This window comes from Labeo rohita, chromosome 10 (assembly GCF_022985175.1).
Source record: "Labeo rohita strain BAU-BD-2019 chromosome 10, IGBB_LRoh.1.0, whole genome shotgun sequence".
NCBI lineage: Eukaryota > Metazoa > Chordata > Actinopteri > Cypriniformes > Cyprinidae > Labeo > Labeo rohita.
This window is the reverse complement of record NC_066878.1, coordinates 674,176-690,851: the sequence shown is the minus strand read 5'-3', so window position 1 is coordinate 690,851 and position 16,676 is coordinate 674,176. Positions and strand designations below refer to the sequence as shown.

Sequence of the window (16,676 nt, the reverse complement as noted above, 5' to 3'; positions counted from 1 at the left end):
TAGTGTTGTATTATTTTTGCATTTGCCATTGTTATTTCTCTGCTGACTGTGACCCAGTTTTGGGTCGCAGCCCATCATTTGGGAACTGCTGCTCTATAAATTCTTGCTTTATAAATAACAAAATAAAAAAAAAAAAAAAACAAATGTACTATTGACCTGGGATGAGTCAAAGTTAGCCTGAGCTCCAAATACAACAAGAGGACGCTCAACTGTCACAGCTCCAGTCATCAACAAGAATAACAGTGCTAGCTATTTTTGTCCTTCCCGTTTTCATGCTCTTTTTGAGCGTGGTTAATCTGAGAGGTGAAATAATCCCGTGGTTAAGCGATAATCTGGTTGACAGCTCTACTACTGTCACTTTACCGCCTTCACAAGGATGAGATGCAATAGCAGCTAAACTGCGTGAAACAGCGGCTCACAGCAAGAGCGACCAAAATAAATAATAATGGATCCAAAAATAGAGATCATTTGTCTCAGTCCTTTTTTGGTTGTTTTTCATATTCTGTATTCTGTATAAGTAAGTCCACTTATGTTAGTCAAGGTTATTTCCATTAAAAAGCAATTTTCCACCTTCAATGTTTCTCCAGTTAGTTTCAATAAATGTTCTGGTTAGATTGAATATTTTGTGCTGTGAAAACTACAGTACATTTATGTATTTTTTCCTCCAAAAGAGCAAGGAAAAGCCGTTTTCCCTTATGAAATGTCTGCTTTAAGTAGTTTTCAAAAGGTTGATTGCTACTTTAATAACTTTGAGAACGAAATGAGAACAAAAAGCTAATTAAATTTGGGATTAAACCTTGGAAATATTGCTTTCCATAATTAAATTTTACTGCTGATTCCAAAATATGGACAAAAGACACAGAGGGAATGCGAATGTAATATTTTTTGGATTATTGTGGACATTGTGGACATGCTGCATAAACGATTTTCTACACCTGGAACAGCAATAAAGACACTGCGGCAGTGAAATTAGCATTGAAATTAGCATTACTAATGAGCAGAGCAAAATCAACACAAGGTGGCTCACCTTCAAAGTCCACGTGCCCGTCTCCGTTTAAATCGATGTCCCGCAGAATGTCCTCCAGATCTCTGTGACCCACCTGAGGGAGTAAGAATCAATAAAACGATGAAAGGAGAATTGGATGAGAGCTATAAAAGCTTTTCAGCAAAGTAAATAACAGCACCTGCTGGCCCAGCAGTTTCTTCATGGCCTCTCTTAGTTCTGCTGTACTGATCTGACCGTCTCCGTTGGTGTCGAACTGAGATAACGGGAACAAAAGAAGAGTGATAAGAGGTTTAAATGTATTCATGTTTTGCGTGGCGTCACTCTGCACCTCTCACTCTAGCGCTGCGTTGTTAATTGAAATAAAAACAAAATTGCGATATGGCTTAGATTTGGTAGTGCAATTATCAAATCCCAAAGATTGTGTGTTACATAAATATATACATAAATTAGTACTGTCAAAATTAGTATGTTAACACAGGCGTTTAATTTTTCCAGTTTAACTGCATTAAAAATATTTAATGCAGGGGCAGGGCTAGGGTTGGCCACCCCACTCACAACTGCTTCTGTCTCTTTATTTTCTTGACAAGAAGTGTGTTTAATTAATTGCAGAACGTCTTTTCAGACAAAGGAAGGAAACAGGTGACAAGGGAGCTTCAGTAGAACAACAGTGAACTGCGGTCAGATGAGATGTTGTCAGGCAATATGTCAGTAAAAACTAATTTACCTGTCCTGTTAGCCATTGTACTGTACTCGTAGCACGTGCTTTAATTGCACACACAAATGCGGTGGTGCACGCTGTAGCCTGTATCATTTCATATTAAAACGCAAATGAAACTACGAGCTTGCGTGTCAAATCCAAGTCACGTTCAGCAGCGGCGGCTCTTAAAGTAATAGCAGCCAAATAAGCTAATAATCCAGCTGCTGTGATGACTATTTATCCAAGAGCAAAAGAAAAAACAGGAAATCAATAACTTTTGTAGCTATAAGGATTCATCTATATTTCATTTAGAATTTAGTGTTTATTATAATGGATTTACGTGAAGATTGTTATGTGAAATTCATAAACCTTTGAAAATAACAATATTCCTGAAGAAGTCTTGAAAAGTGCTTGAATTATTTAAGGACAGTGTGTCTATTAAATAAGTGTTTATTTTTTTCAATAAGCACAAATATTTTGATGCAAACGCAATTCAACAAAAAATCATACGTTTTTTGCTTATTTCAGTTAATGTCAGAAAGCGAGCTAAGCCAGTGGCAGTACTGAAAATGTCATGTAAACTTGGCTGAAGATGTGAAAAGAGGAACAGACTAACCAAATCAATTGAGTCACTTACGTTGGAACCGCTCCGACTGATTCAAACTCATGACTTTAATCGTTCATTTCACTAGCAAAAACCAGATCAAATTAAAAGAGCCATTCATTTTTGAATTTCAACATAACTTGTAATGATTTTAAAAAGCACGTAGTGATGGGTGAAATGGAGCTTTTTGAAACTCAGAATCAGTTAAACCATTGCGTCGCAAAATGATTCACAGTTTCGAAGCACTCCAATTGCGAAACAGTCGCGTATTGTTTCAGATCAGGACTTCAAAATGCGTATCGGGGGTCATTTGATTTAGATTGGGACTTTGGAGTGGGTTTGTGAATCATTTGACTTCAATCGGGACTTCAAATCACATATTGCGAATCATTTGATTTAGATCGGAACTTTGCGTATTACAAATCATTAGATTCAGATTGGGACTTTGGAGTGCGTAGTGTGAGTCATTAGATTTAGATCAGAACGGGTTTGTAAATCATTTTGTGAACTGAATGACTCAAATTAAATGATTCTCGATACGAGCTCCAAAGATTGGAACTTTGTAGAATCCAAAGATCGTGCTCCAAAGATCGGAACTTCGTAGAATCCAAAGATCGTGCTCCAAAGATCGGAACTTCCGTGAATCTTTTGCTTTAAATCAGAAATTTAAAGTGATTCAGATCGAGACTTTGATGCAGGTTCACAAATCATTTGATTCAGTTTGGGACTTCAGAGCACAAATGGTGAATCATTTGTTTTAGATTAGGATTTCGGAGCAATTTCCCAAATCTTTTTTATGATATCAAACCATTAATGCAATACAGTTATAAAGACAAAACAAGGAAAAAAGGAAGAAAGTATACACAATTTCCCTAAGAAAATTAACCATGGTTTTACTATAGTAAAAGTGTAGTATACTTTGTTGTACTTTAGTAGTAATACTTTACATGTGCTTCACTTTATTTTTGCCATTTTTATTAGTATATTTTTATTTATCTATTCATCTATATGTCTTTTGTTTTACAGAGAAGACATAGTTTGATAAGTAAGATCTCTGATTGAAAATCTCTGTCCTTAAAAAAAATCGAAAAAGTATGGCTTGAAAAGTCCTTGAAAGTCCTTGAATGTAATTTTACAGTATCTGTACGAACCCTGATATTAGTATTAGTGATACTCACCTTCACTCACCTACCCAGTCATAAAAAAATATTTAACAAATATTAAAAATACCGTCTTTATGTTGCTTGTACATTAATTTGGAGATTGAATGTGAAATTATTGCAATATAAATATATATTTAAAAACTTGAATGTTAGGTGGGATTAATCATAATTAATCTTGTTTAATTAATCACGATTAATTAGTTAATATTGTTCATTGATTGACAGCACTAAAATAAATATGTGACCCTGGACCACAAAACCAGTCTTAAGTCGCTGGGGTTTATTTGTAGCAATAGTCAAAAATATATTGTATGGGTCAAAATTACAGATTTTTTTATGGCAAAAATCACTAGGAAATTAAGTAAATATCATGTTCCATAAAGATATTTGGTAAAATTCCTACAGTAAATGTATGAAAACTTAATTTTTGATTAGTCATATACATTGTTATGAACATTATTTAAAGAATTTTAAAGGCAATTTTCTCAATATTTTGATTTTTTTGCACCCCCAGATTCCTGATTTTTAAAAAGTTGTATCTCGGCCACATATTCAAATCCTAACAAACCATACATCAATGGAAAGCTTATTTATTCAGCTTTCATATGATGTAGAAATCTCAATTTTGAAAAAATGACCCTCATGACTGGTTTTGTGATCCAGGGTCACATATATGCACTGCATGTTTTATAAGTATTCTAATTTTGCAGTTGTACTGTAAAATAAACTGTAATAATATATAATCACAAAATGTTGGTTAAATTGTGCTGCCCTACAAACAAGCATAGCAAACCAGGAATTGTTTAAAACCATATTTTAAAACACAAGAAAATTTATCAGAAAAAAACACAGTTTGCTTTTTCCGCAAATTGTGCAGCCCTACCTCACCTCTTTGAAAGCATCTCTCAGTTCCTTTACTCCGATCATATCTGCCGTCTCGGCCAGAAGTTTGGGGCCCATCAACTCCACAAAGTCCTCAAAGTCCACATGTCCTCCCACTATAAGACAAGGACACAGTTGGTGAACATCCACCAACTTTCTTTATTGACCTCTTTGGTTCCATGATGCACCTTCAATATCAATGAAACCATTCTTTAGAATATTAAAATGTTCTTCACATTACGGAACTGTTCACTCAAAGGTTCTGTAGCAACCCATAAGGGTTGTAGTTACATGTTAAATATAACAACATGTTAAAAACATGTTGATTTGTTGTTGCGTACAGTTCATGTTGATCTGCTGACTCAGTTCGATGAGCTCCATCTCAGTAGGCATGTATCCCATGGTTCTCATGCAGTTCCCCAGGTCTTTGCAGCCAATGAAGCCATCTTTGTCTTTATCAAACTCTTTAAAGGCTTCTCGTAGCTCTGTGAAGATAGAAAGCAGGTCAGGAATAAGAGGACAGAGCAAGTCAGAGATAATGAAAAGAGAATATTTTAGTACAATTATGTTTCCCTCATGCACTCTGCTTTCAAAACAATTCTGAAGACAATTACAAAGCACTTACAAAGCACAACAATGCATCTCTGAATGACCAAAACACTTGTAACTGAATACTTCATTGCAAACCTTTTCTATTCATAATAAAATAAAAGCTCTTCAAATTAAAAAGGAACAATTGACACAGTATATTGGAGAGTGCTGGGAAATTTCATGGTGAGCATTTGCACACTTTGAAATGTCAGAAATGACATCAAAACAACTTAAAATAACTGTTTTATATTTAATTTATTCTTGTGATGACAACCTGAATTTTCAGCATCGTTACTTCAGTCATCAGTGTCACATGGTTCTTCTCATTATGCTGATTTGCTGCTCAAGAAGCATTTCTGATATTATCAATTTTGAAAACAGTTGTGCTGTTTAATATTTTTGTGCAAACCGAAGTAGAATGAGGTAGAACTTACCATCCAGTTCCTCTGGTCTCAGCTCTCTGTTCTGCAACAAAATAAACAAAGTAATCACCGACAATCCACACTAATTAGTTTTGTTCCATTAATGACACAAGTCAGCTGGCGTTCTTCTCCTACTCTGAAGAATACAGTCATTTAATTCTATGCACTATTTCCTGCTAGAGAAAAACTCATTACAGCATTAGGATCACAATGGCACATGTAAACTAATACACCCAACCTTTTCAGGGTTTTTTCTCCCTCCTCTAAAGGAATTAATGTCTGGTTTTTAAATTCGATCTTCCCATTTGGATTAAGTCATTTGGAACAGCACACATAAACTCAGGATTGATCTCTCATAATCAGCTCAAGTCGTTCGTTTCTTTGATCCCAGCATTCCCTGCTCACACATCTCCTCGAACACGAGCGCATGCAGGGCTCACCTCCAAAAACTCTCTGAGCTCCTGCAGAAGAACTCAATCACTTGAGCCTGACCCAAGACCCCTGCAGGGGCTAATAAAGGCAGATCCCTGCAGTTCGTACATAAACCCAAAGCACGTAATGTCTGCATTCGAGAAGAACAGCCTTGAAAGTGTATCAGTGCTTACATTAAAGATCTGACTCATATATGATAAGGGAATCAGACTACACTGGTCACGCTGTATGTTTTTGATTCATTAAAAACAAAAAAAAAAACAGCTCATAACAACCACACATTTGCGAATCAGAACACAATGGACACGCTGTTTTTTTGATTCATTAAAAAGAATCAGTTCATAATAGTCACTTTTTCAGGAATCACACAGCATTGGTCACGCTATATGTTTCTGATTCTTTCAAAACAACCGGCTCAAAAGAGTCACTTATTCAGGAATCAGACTGCAATGGTCACACTATATGTTTTTGATTTATTAAAAAGAATCGGCTGATAAGAGTCACTTGTTCAGGCATAATACTACACTGGTCACGCTGTATCTTTTTGGTTAATTTAAAAAACATCCCACTCATAAGAGTCACTTGTTTAGGAATCAAACTACATTGGTTGCATTATATGTTTCTGATTCGTTAAAAAGAACCGACTAATAAGAGTCACTTGTTCAGGAACAAGACTACACTGGTCACGGTGTGTTGTTGAATCATTAAAAACAACGGGCTCAAAAGAGTCACTTTTTCAGGAATCAAGCTAATTGGTCAAGCTATATGTTTCTGATTCATTAAAAATAACCGGCTCATAAGAGTCACTCGTTTGTGAATCACACTACACTGATCATGCTGTATTTCTGATTCATTAAAAACAACCAGCTCATAAGTATCGCTTGTTCAGGAATCAGACTAAATTGGCCATGCTGTATGTTTCTGATTCATTAAAAAGTACCGGCTCATAAAGGTCACTTTTTCAGGAATCAGACTGCATTGGTCTCATTATATGTTTTTGATTCATTAAAAAGAACCAGCTCGTAAGAGTCACTCCTCTGTGAATCACACTACACTGATCACGCTTTATTTTTGATTCATTAAAAACCAGCTCATAAGAGTCACTTGTTCAGGAATCAAACTACAATTTTTGAATCAGACAAGACTGGTCACGCTGTGTTTTTGATTTATTAAAAAGAAATGGCTCACAAGAGTCACTTGTTCAGGAATCAGACTATATTGTTCGCACTGTATGTTTCTGATTCATTAAAAAGAATTGGCTCGCAAGAGTCACTTATTCAGGAATCAGACTATATTGGCCATGCTATATGGTTTTGATTCATTAAAAAGAACCAGCTCATAAAAGTCACTCATTTTAAAATCAGACAAGACTGGTCATGCTGTGTTGTTGATTGATTAAAAAGAACCGGCTCATAACAGTTACTCATTGTGAATCAGACCACACTGGTCGTGAAAAAAATTTCATTTGTTTCATTCGTTTATGAATTAGACTACAATAGCCACGTTATACATACTGTATGTGTGTTTTGCCAACATCCCGTGAAGACAAATCAATAGAGAGAGATTTCTTGCCATTATCTGTACATACACATTCAATACAAACTATGTGATATTGCATCACATTCACAACTCAGGTAAAATGATTTCTTTTGCTACAGCACTGCAGACTCAACAGCAGGGAAACGCTCTTGCTGAAATGCAGTGGAATATTCATTAAGTCCTGTTTCCTCATCGTTTTAAACACTTTTTGCCTTTATTGATCCATTTTAAACTGTCCTGTGGAGTGACAAATATATGCAATTTAAGCACAAATCTCCCATGTAATCTCTCAGTGAGCTCATAAAAGCTGTTTGCATAAAGAATTACACAAAAAATGCTAAATTACTGTTTAAAAAAGATAATAGCATGTCACACCACAGTAAAATCAATGGCAAATACAGTAATATTTTTGAATAAAATGTATAAAGAAAAATATCTTAATTTGTCTTCCGAAGATGAACGAATACCTTACGGGTTGGTGAGTAACTACTGACAAAATTTTGGTTTGGTTTGAATTCCGAAATTTCCACTTACAAGAGAAGTGAGAACTTGTTTTTGCATTAGCATATGTGTGTGTAGATGTGCATGTCCAGACTTACGTACAGCCTGCCGGCTCTCAGCGAAGCCCTTGCGGAGGAAGATGCAGGCAGGCCCGAGCACATTGTGCATGTATGTTGAGTTCTGAGCCAAGGCCGCGAGGGCCTCTCCAGATGTCACCCCTTCATCACATGACTGCACTGCTTTGTAGCTGCGCTTCCGGTCCTGAGTGCGGTCAACGTATCCCAGCCGTCCCAAACAAGTAAGTAAAGAGGAAACGTAGGGTAGAGACACAATTAGAAACTACACGGACGTCTGTCGGACACATTGGATGGACGGGTCAGTCAGTCAATTCAGTCAGCTGTCAGATCAATCGATTGGTTCTTTCTGCTACGTGCTTCTACATCAGACAGCGAGAAAACAAAGCTGAGCTCTGCTTTCAGACTTTGCACTTAATGTAATTTACCCGAGTACAAAGTGTTCCTGGATCAGCATTCTTCTGTTCACATCCTCCTGGGGAAGGTCCTATTTACGAGCGATTATAGTTGGAATAAAATTGATTCTCTTGACAATTTCATGTTTCACTTTCTCTCTTTTCACTAACACAGGAAGGTATATTTAGCACTAATGCAACATAAAGGAGAAAAAAGGAAGTGAAGTAGGTGTGTAATCAGTGCTTAATGTTTTTTAATGGTGCGTTCAAATTGGAAATATCATTTTTATGAGTTGAACGCACAAGAACACCACCACAGAGTCATAATTACAGTACTTTCTTTAAGCCCTTTCTTTAAGACAGTGAGAAAATATAGTGGACGCACCTGTTTTGATGGTGAATTTGCTGAAATGAATGGAATAGTTTTCTTATTTTACAATAAAACTAGTCAAGTTGCACTTACAAAACACAAAAGTACTGTACAATTATGATAGAATATATGTGACCCGTGGACCACAAAAGCATGGGTATATTTGTAGCAACAGTCAAAAATACATTGCATGGGTCCAAATTATCATTTTTTTTTAATGCCAAAAAATCATTAGGATATTACGTAAAGATCATTCTCCATGAGGATATTTTGTAAATTTCCAGCCATAAATATACAAAAACTTAATTTGGACAACTTTAAAGACGATTTTCTCCATATGTTGATTTTTTTACACCCTCAGATTCCAGATTTTCAAATAGTTGTATCTCAGTTGTGTCAAATATTGTCATATCCTAACAAATCATACATCAATGGAAAGCTTATTTGTTCAGTAGCTTGTTTTATTTAGATGTATAAAACTCAATTTCAAAAAATTGACCCTTATGACTGGTTTTGTGGCCCAGGGTGCCCAGCACATTCATAAATTAATTAAAAGCATAAAAAAGCAAAAACAAGCTTAACGTGCATTCTTTATTTATCATTTAGTAGATGTAGAGTTAAAAAAGTCGTGTTGTATTTTTTCTAGAAAACGTGGCGATCATTTTGCTCCACCCAAAATGACTTGAACGCATCTGATGGCATAATTAGGACTTCCCGACTTGTAAATACAAGCATCCCATTAGGACTTGAACGCACCATTAGCATTCTTGTGCTGCCAAAGAGGATGATGAGAAATAGAGTTTGGTCGCACAAGACTGTCTCCTCATTACAAATTCACCAAATGAGTATTTTGTTGCAAGCTTTATCGCTATATTTCATCTCTAGTGCACAAAATGTGTAAAAGAATATAAAAGATAGGCCACGACATTCATCGTTTAATAAACTTTTGAATAAATAAAATGCATCAATGAGTCAAGGTTTCTACCCTAAAGTGTGTTTATATTTAATAAATATTAATCGCAATATCAGACTGAGCAATATATATTCGGAAGCCAGAGATATCAGGACATTCATATTTGTATGAAATATACCATTAGGGCGATGGCTGTTTGACAGGAACATTGTTCCAAGCCCAACAAGGGCTGTTGAGCCAGGAACATGTCCTACTTGGGTAAATCACATCGAGCCAGACTTTGCCCTCTATTCTTTCTTCCCTCTCAGCAACTGACAGAATCTTTAAGATCAGATATCATTCAAACTGAATAATTCATCCGCTTTCATACTGGCGGCGCACCGCCGCAATACTATGCCATTTGATTGCTGCCATGAAAACAAATGATCACACTGCGCTTTATTCAAATCCAAGCTTGTTCTCACAAATGAAAGTCACTATCTTTAGCATTTTGATTATCGAAGGGTGAAGATGTGAGCTAACCGACGTCATTAGATGGGAGTAGACTGTCAAATAACCTAAAAGGTTAGTATAGTTTGTGAACGTAAAACTGCTCATGTTTAGCAGAAGGCTAATCAGGATGAGAATGAAACCAGTCAGCCAGCACATTATAATGACCAATTAGCAGACGGGCAGAGGAGGTGAAGAGCACGTGGAATATAACTCACAAACACATAAAGAGCATCTCCCTAATTAAACACAGACCCATGGGTTAATTAAAGAGAAGACTGACGTCATCTAACAACTAAACAAATAGCTTATCGTAAAGCAGCTTTTGAAATGTTGTGAAACCATACTTCAAAAATGTGTTTAATTCAGTGTTACTTGCCATTTCTGTGTAATTGTTTGTGAAAATTACTAGCAATTTCAGAGTGAAAATTTAATTTTGTTTCGCACATAATTCCAAAGAAAAAAGTTTGCATACTCTTCATCCTAAATAGTATTAAAAATTAAAATAAGTTTGCCCCAAATTGTACTATGGTTTACATTTTGCAGTGAAAATTTTGAGTGGGGCTATCCACAAGTTTCCTATGCCCCATGAGGCCTTGCATCAAAAGTTGGAGTGTCTTCCGGTCCAAAGTAAACAAGCGGGACGTGACACTCATTCATTCAACAGCTGACAGGAGTGACGTGCAAATGAAGCACAGAGACTTTTCCCTGACTGTTTCGGGAAAAGAATCGAAGTGTCGAGAGTGTCGAAAACAGCACGATCTGGTGGTTAGTAAAAAATAAAGCAGCCAAAAGACTAAAGCTCCGTCGGAAGAAGCAATCACCACAATTTCCATATATCGGCACCATAACCGTGTGTGTTTGTTTGTTGAATTTCTGACTCTGAGAAATTAATTTATCCATTGAACAGTGCCATTAAATGCCAGTACAAATATCAATATGATGTAATAGAAGAATAATGCACACATTATTCTTGCATATGGCATATATTTAATTTTCCTAAAATAATTTGTATTCTTCATATTACTTGTATGACTGGGTATTAAAAATGTAATTATTAAATAGGTCCCAATGAAAATGTACTTGCAAAGTAAGATCTCGGGTCGAACATTAGGACACGCAAAGTGAATCGCGCACATGACTGCACAGAAAGTTAGGCTTCTATGAAAGTTATTTCTTTGTTAACAAGCCTCGGCCCTTTAACACAAGCTCGGATGTCTTGGTTCAAATGTCATTTCACTAGTTGACAGTCATTCAAGATTTAGCGATCCAAACTTGCTAATGATATGGGAACACAAATTTGAAAAGCATATGTTGTCCATAAGAACGTAATGGCATCTCTCATAAAGGTGTGCATCTTTACAAAGTAAAGTATGGTCTAAAATGGTCCTCTTTGCTAATTGGCACACAAAATACCATTGGTATACTACGTCTGCCGTCTCACCGGAAGTTATACCCACATTCTTTTGTTACAGTAGCGCCCCCCAGAAACTTGTGGATAGAAAACCATAATTCCCAGTCCGAGGACGTGAACAGCTCCATGTTGTCATCTCGAGCCTATGGTATTTACGACATTGTGTGAATGCAGCATAAATAAAGACGATTGAGTGATTAATAAATAGCATCTAATCTGATGAAAAATACTGTAAAAATGCTACAGTAAAAACCTGTTAATTGGTTAACGGTCTATATGTGTTAATATTTAAAAGCTGCTTGTGATGGACCTCGGTTCATCATTTGACTTTCTCATCACCACCTGCTTCAATGTAAATTTAAGTTAAAACCGTAGAACCTAAAACGTTGCTACTGTATTTTTTACGCTAAAATTCTGGCAACCACAGCTGCCGTTTTTTACTGTACATTTTACAGATTTTTTTTTTAACAGTAATGTCGTTTGCAACAACATTGTGAACTTGTAAAGATGTGCAACCTGTAAAGATGTGTGGCCATTGACTTATCCACGACTGGCAGATCAATGTGCCACTTCTTTTTTCTTCAGTAAAGTATAAAGATTTGTTGATATATTAACGAAAACTATTAAAATAATAAATATAGCTAAAATAAAATAAAAGATGAAAAAACTTACACTAAATGAATATTTGAAATAACTAACTGAAATAAGTTCAAGCACTAAAATGACTAGCTGGAAATAATACAAAGCAAAACTATATAAATCAATAAATAAATAAAATAAAACTAATATATAAAACATATAAACATTTAAAAATAAATGAATAACAATAACAGTATATAAATAATACTAAAATAATACTGATTTACAGTAACAGGGTACAAGTGATAATGCGACAGAATGGTCTGTTTGCATTTTATGCGTTTTTAGTATGCATTTTAGTACTTTAGTACGCAGTATGTCTAAAACTTGCTTTTCTTCTGCTACACACTCAAAAGTATATACTTTTCCTTCACAAAGTAAGAATATATACATTTAGGGCATAGTATCCACCTTTTCCTTCCCGTAAAAGTGTATGCAACCATTTGTAAATTTTATGAGTGTGGCTTCCGGGTTCATCCGCGTCCAGCTATTTTTAGCTGTACACAACAGCTCATTTTACTGCTTGATATTGCAAATATTATTGTAATGTATTATCTTAATTATGAGCACGCTGGTTTGTAGCGCAAAACGTTTTACCGTTTACCGCACGTTGTTATTCTTCTCTTTATTTCCCTATAGCGGATAATGAACCGGAAGTCTCACCCACAGGCTTACTTCTGCATTGAGGTAAAAGGTGGATACATATAGGGCAAATTTGTAATCTTTCATCAAAATATAATATCTTGCTCCGCCTATAAAACAACTTTCCTTTTGGATGATGTCACAAATTCCTGTTTGTTAAACTCCTCCCCTTCAGACATCTGACTTGCTCACTTTTTACAATCAAATCAGTTCCTAAATAAGAACAAAATCTCACATTTTTCTCACTGAATATCCTGTTTTACCTGCAAATACAGATTATGTCAGTAAAACCTTTTTTTATGTTGACATCAATTTGATTTTATTGACTTAAAGTATCATATTTTTGCATTAGATCTTATTTCCCCCCTCTCTTCCGTTCCAGTTATCCTATCCTATACCACATGCAGCTAAAGTAATCTGCATCCGACTGGTGGGCAAAATTGAGGTATACACTTACAAACACACACTAGCGGTTTCATTTGGCCTCATATACTGAATCTTGCCATGAGCCTGATTGTCTATGCTACTATTGGTAATGCTTTTATAATGTAATGGCAGCATGATGCATGCACATACGCATCTTTGCAAACATCCTCTCTGTATTTGCACATGACCTTCACACTCCATCTGTTGCCAAGGCTGTAAGGTGCCAGCTCGTACGTTCTTCCGAAGAAACCTGTGCCATTGGGCACACCGGGAGAGGAGCTTTCAGCAGGTGCCAGCGCTAATCCTTGAACGCATACGTCCCAAGTCATCTAAAGATGACTGAGAAGAACTTCAGAGAACTTTGAGAACTTTCAGAAGTTGCTTCAAACGTCACTGTCAAGAGCTTTAAGGCAGCAAGATCTAGCATATCAGTAAACATAATGCATTAACATAAATGTCCGGAAAGTTCCAAGGTCAAAGATGGCAACTAAACACCCGACATCCTGATGCAGGACAAGTCTGTTAAAGCTTGGTCTTTTTTACGTTTTCAACAGCAAAATGTCTCCACTTGCATGCACAAACTTAATAAATTCAACAATTTCATGAGTCTCACTCAATCCAGAGTGTTCTTTGAGAATTACCATGATGTTACTGTATATGGTTGTGTAGTGGAATTCAGAGCATGGCCATTAAACTCGTCTCTGACAGTCCATGCAACACAGTCCAGGTCCGGGTCGAGTCCATTTGCCGCACACACACAATCTCAGCTATCAGAAAGAGCATCTTACCTTCTTGGAGAAATTCTTAAGCGGCGATTTAACGCAGTTTCCCATAGTAAAGTCCCTTCTGCTAATTTTACGCGCTTGAGAGTCAATGCGGCCGCTTACGCGCGTGTGCGAGCGTCCACATGTCTCCATGCATGGATTACAGATGGTGAGATGAGGTCTGCAGGCTTATCTTCTAGGAAAGATGGAGTTTAGGGAAAGGATGTAGATGATCCAGGGGTGGCGATGAAGGACGTCAGGGTGACAGGAAGGGAGGAGTGAAGAAGTGGATGGAGGGATCAGAAAAAGGAGACATGTGTCTCAGTGTGAAGGGCTGCTCAGAAGAGAAAAGCCAAGATTGCTTGTTCACTTGCTTGCACTCTCTCTCTCTCTCTCCCGTTCACCCTCCCTTCGTTTTCCCCCACTCTCTCTTTCACTCATTTCCCTCCCTCTTTCTCTCTCTCCCTCACTCTCAGCTGCTCAGTTTTAAAGCCGTCCATCCAAACAAGGCGAAAACAGACAAAGAGGCTCGCTACGGACGAGCGTATCACCTTCCCCCGAGCGAGATGCTGAAGACACTAATCCAAAAACATACACACTGGCGAGCGCGCGTGTACGAACACAGTCGATTACACACATACGGATGTGGGGCTATGGAGCTAAAAATACACACACTTGGCGTGTAGTCGTGCCGCCCAGCTACGAAGGCCAGCGCTCAGATCAAAGACCGGCCGGCAAAACGCACAAGCCGCATATGAGAAAGTAAGGTTTGGCCGCACTGGGCACGGATGTGCCAAGGCTGCCAAATCACAGCGCACCGTCCGAAGGCCACGGCAGGTTATTAGGGGAGGGCAGGAAGCCCTTCCCAGAATTCACCTGCTGAGTTGGCACTCGCCCACTGAGCCCGATTGTTTCCTGTTTAGGCCGCTCTCACCTCACTCTTTATGTTTTAAAAATTTCGTTATATTTATAAGAAACAACAACAAAAAAAAAATTAAAGCTGCAAGCAACATTAAAAGAGCCCTCGCACCTAGGTCCACGCCACCCGGTGGCTTTAGGAAAACAGCGAACGGTGAGCAATATGCATTTAAAGTGGTAAATATAGAAGGAATATGTCAAAGTCATTTATATGTACCAATCTTCCTGCTTCCAGCTGGTGGCGCTATGTCTATAACTGAATATTGGCATGTACATGTGTTCAGGCCAGCACTTTGATCAAACATATGAAGTTTGGTGCAGATGACATATCCTGCTGCCAACAGGTGGCACTATGACTATAACTGAATATTGCCCTTTAGATGTCTTCAGGCCAGGACTTTTACCAAATGTGTTTTAAGTCTAATGCAGATCAGACATTGCATGTTTAAGTTAGTGTAAAACAAGTCATTTCCTGTTTCCAGCAGGTGGCGCCATGATTGTAGTATATTGGCCTTCAGATGTGTTTAGGCCAGGACTCTTATCAAATGTGTGAAGTTTGGGGGAGATCAGACATTGTATGGCTGCGTTATAAACTTCCTTTTACATGGTGAAACACTGAACTTTGTCAGACCGCCACGGACACGCCCTTTAATGAAAACTCAAGATCTTCACAATTTAACGTCACAAAGGACATTAGATTAGACTGACCAAATATAATGTTGATGTCATTAAATTTCTATGAGGAGTTTGTTAGAGCATAAACATGTCACTTCCTGTTGGCAGCAGGTGGCGCTATGACTATAACTGAATATGGGCATGTAGATCTCTTCAGGACAGGACTCTTATCAAACATGTGAAGTTTGGGGCAGATCAGACATTGTATGCCTGAATTATAACAACTTCCTGTTTCATGGCAAAACATCGAAGTTTGTCAGGCTGCCACGGACACGCCCTTCAACGAAAACTCAAGATCTTCGCAATTTAACATCACAAAGGGCTTTAGATTACACTGATCAAATTTGGTGTTGATCTGTTTAAATCTCTAGGAGGACTTTGTTCAAATACAGCACCTGAAAATGGAAAAAATGGCACAAAACCTGCAGAGAAAATTCTAAATAACTGAATTCCTGTTGGGTTTCGGACTTTGTAACGAGGGATTTTTTTTGTAGGTATTGGTGTGTTACATGTGTCTACCGAATTTCGTGCATTTATGTAAAAAATAGCTTGAGAAGCACTTCGTAAAAATTTTATAGGTGGAGCTATTAAGTCATTTTGACACACCCACTTCTGAAACTCACACCATCAGTCCCCAAACCCTAAAAAATATATTGAAAGGGACAGTTCACCCAAAAATTATAATTCTGTCAATATTTATTCACCTTCATGTATTTTGTTAGTGTTTTTTGCCCATACAATGGAAGACAATGGCAACCAAAAATGTTGGTTTATCAGCCTTCTTCCAAATATCTTCTTTTATTTTCTGTAGAAAAAAGTAAGTCACATGGGATATCATCACGCAAATGATGACAGATTTTTCTTTTTGGGATGAACTATCCCTTTAACATCTTGAGTGTTTCTCCGAGACAGCAGCGATATTAAAATCAGAGAGCAAATGGAGAATTTTGGCCAAGATGTAACTGAGGCCAGCGGTAGGTGCTGTGCAGGTAAACCTCACTCCCCTGATCTCAAGAGGTGCCCTGGTGACTGACGCTAGAGGCTGCAGTCTTTGACCTTCTTGTTAGTGCACCTGCCTCCCATGCCGGAGACCTGGGTTCGAGCCCCGCTCAGAGAGGGT

At 37.4% G+C, this 16,676-nt stretch overlaps 1 protein-coding gene across 4 annotated transcripts in view; it reads right to left on the bottom strand.

Annotated features, from left to right (window-relative positions):
• Positions 1-16,676, bottom strand: part of cabp1b (calcium binding protein 1b) — a 42,946-nt gene that overhangs the window by 3,395 nt on the left and 22,875 nt on the right. The window contains exons 1-7 of one of the 4 annotated variants that reach the window (XM_051121733.1): positions 13,988-14,525; positions 7,940-8,098; positions 5,378-5,408; positions 4,694-4,837; positions 4,359-4,468; positions 1,185-1,259; positions 1,028-1,100 (exon numbers count right to left, since the gene is read on the bottom strand). In XM_051121733.1, the coding sequence (XP_050977690.1) occupies positions 1,028-1,100; positions 1,185-1,259; positions 4,359-4,468; positions 4,694-4,837; positions 5,378-5,408; positions 7,940-8,098; positions 13,988-14,116 (721 nt within the window). In that variant the 5' untranslated portion in view covers positions 14,117-14,525. Of the gene's footprint in view, positions 1-1,027; positions 1,101-1,184; positions 1,260-4,358; positions 4,469-4,693; positions 4,838-5,377; positions 5,409-7,935; positions 8,722-13,987; positions 14,526-16,676 lie in introns of those variants that run through there. The other 3 variants (XM_051121734.1, XM_051121735.1, XM_051121732.1) reach the window with 3 other exon arrangements.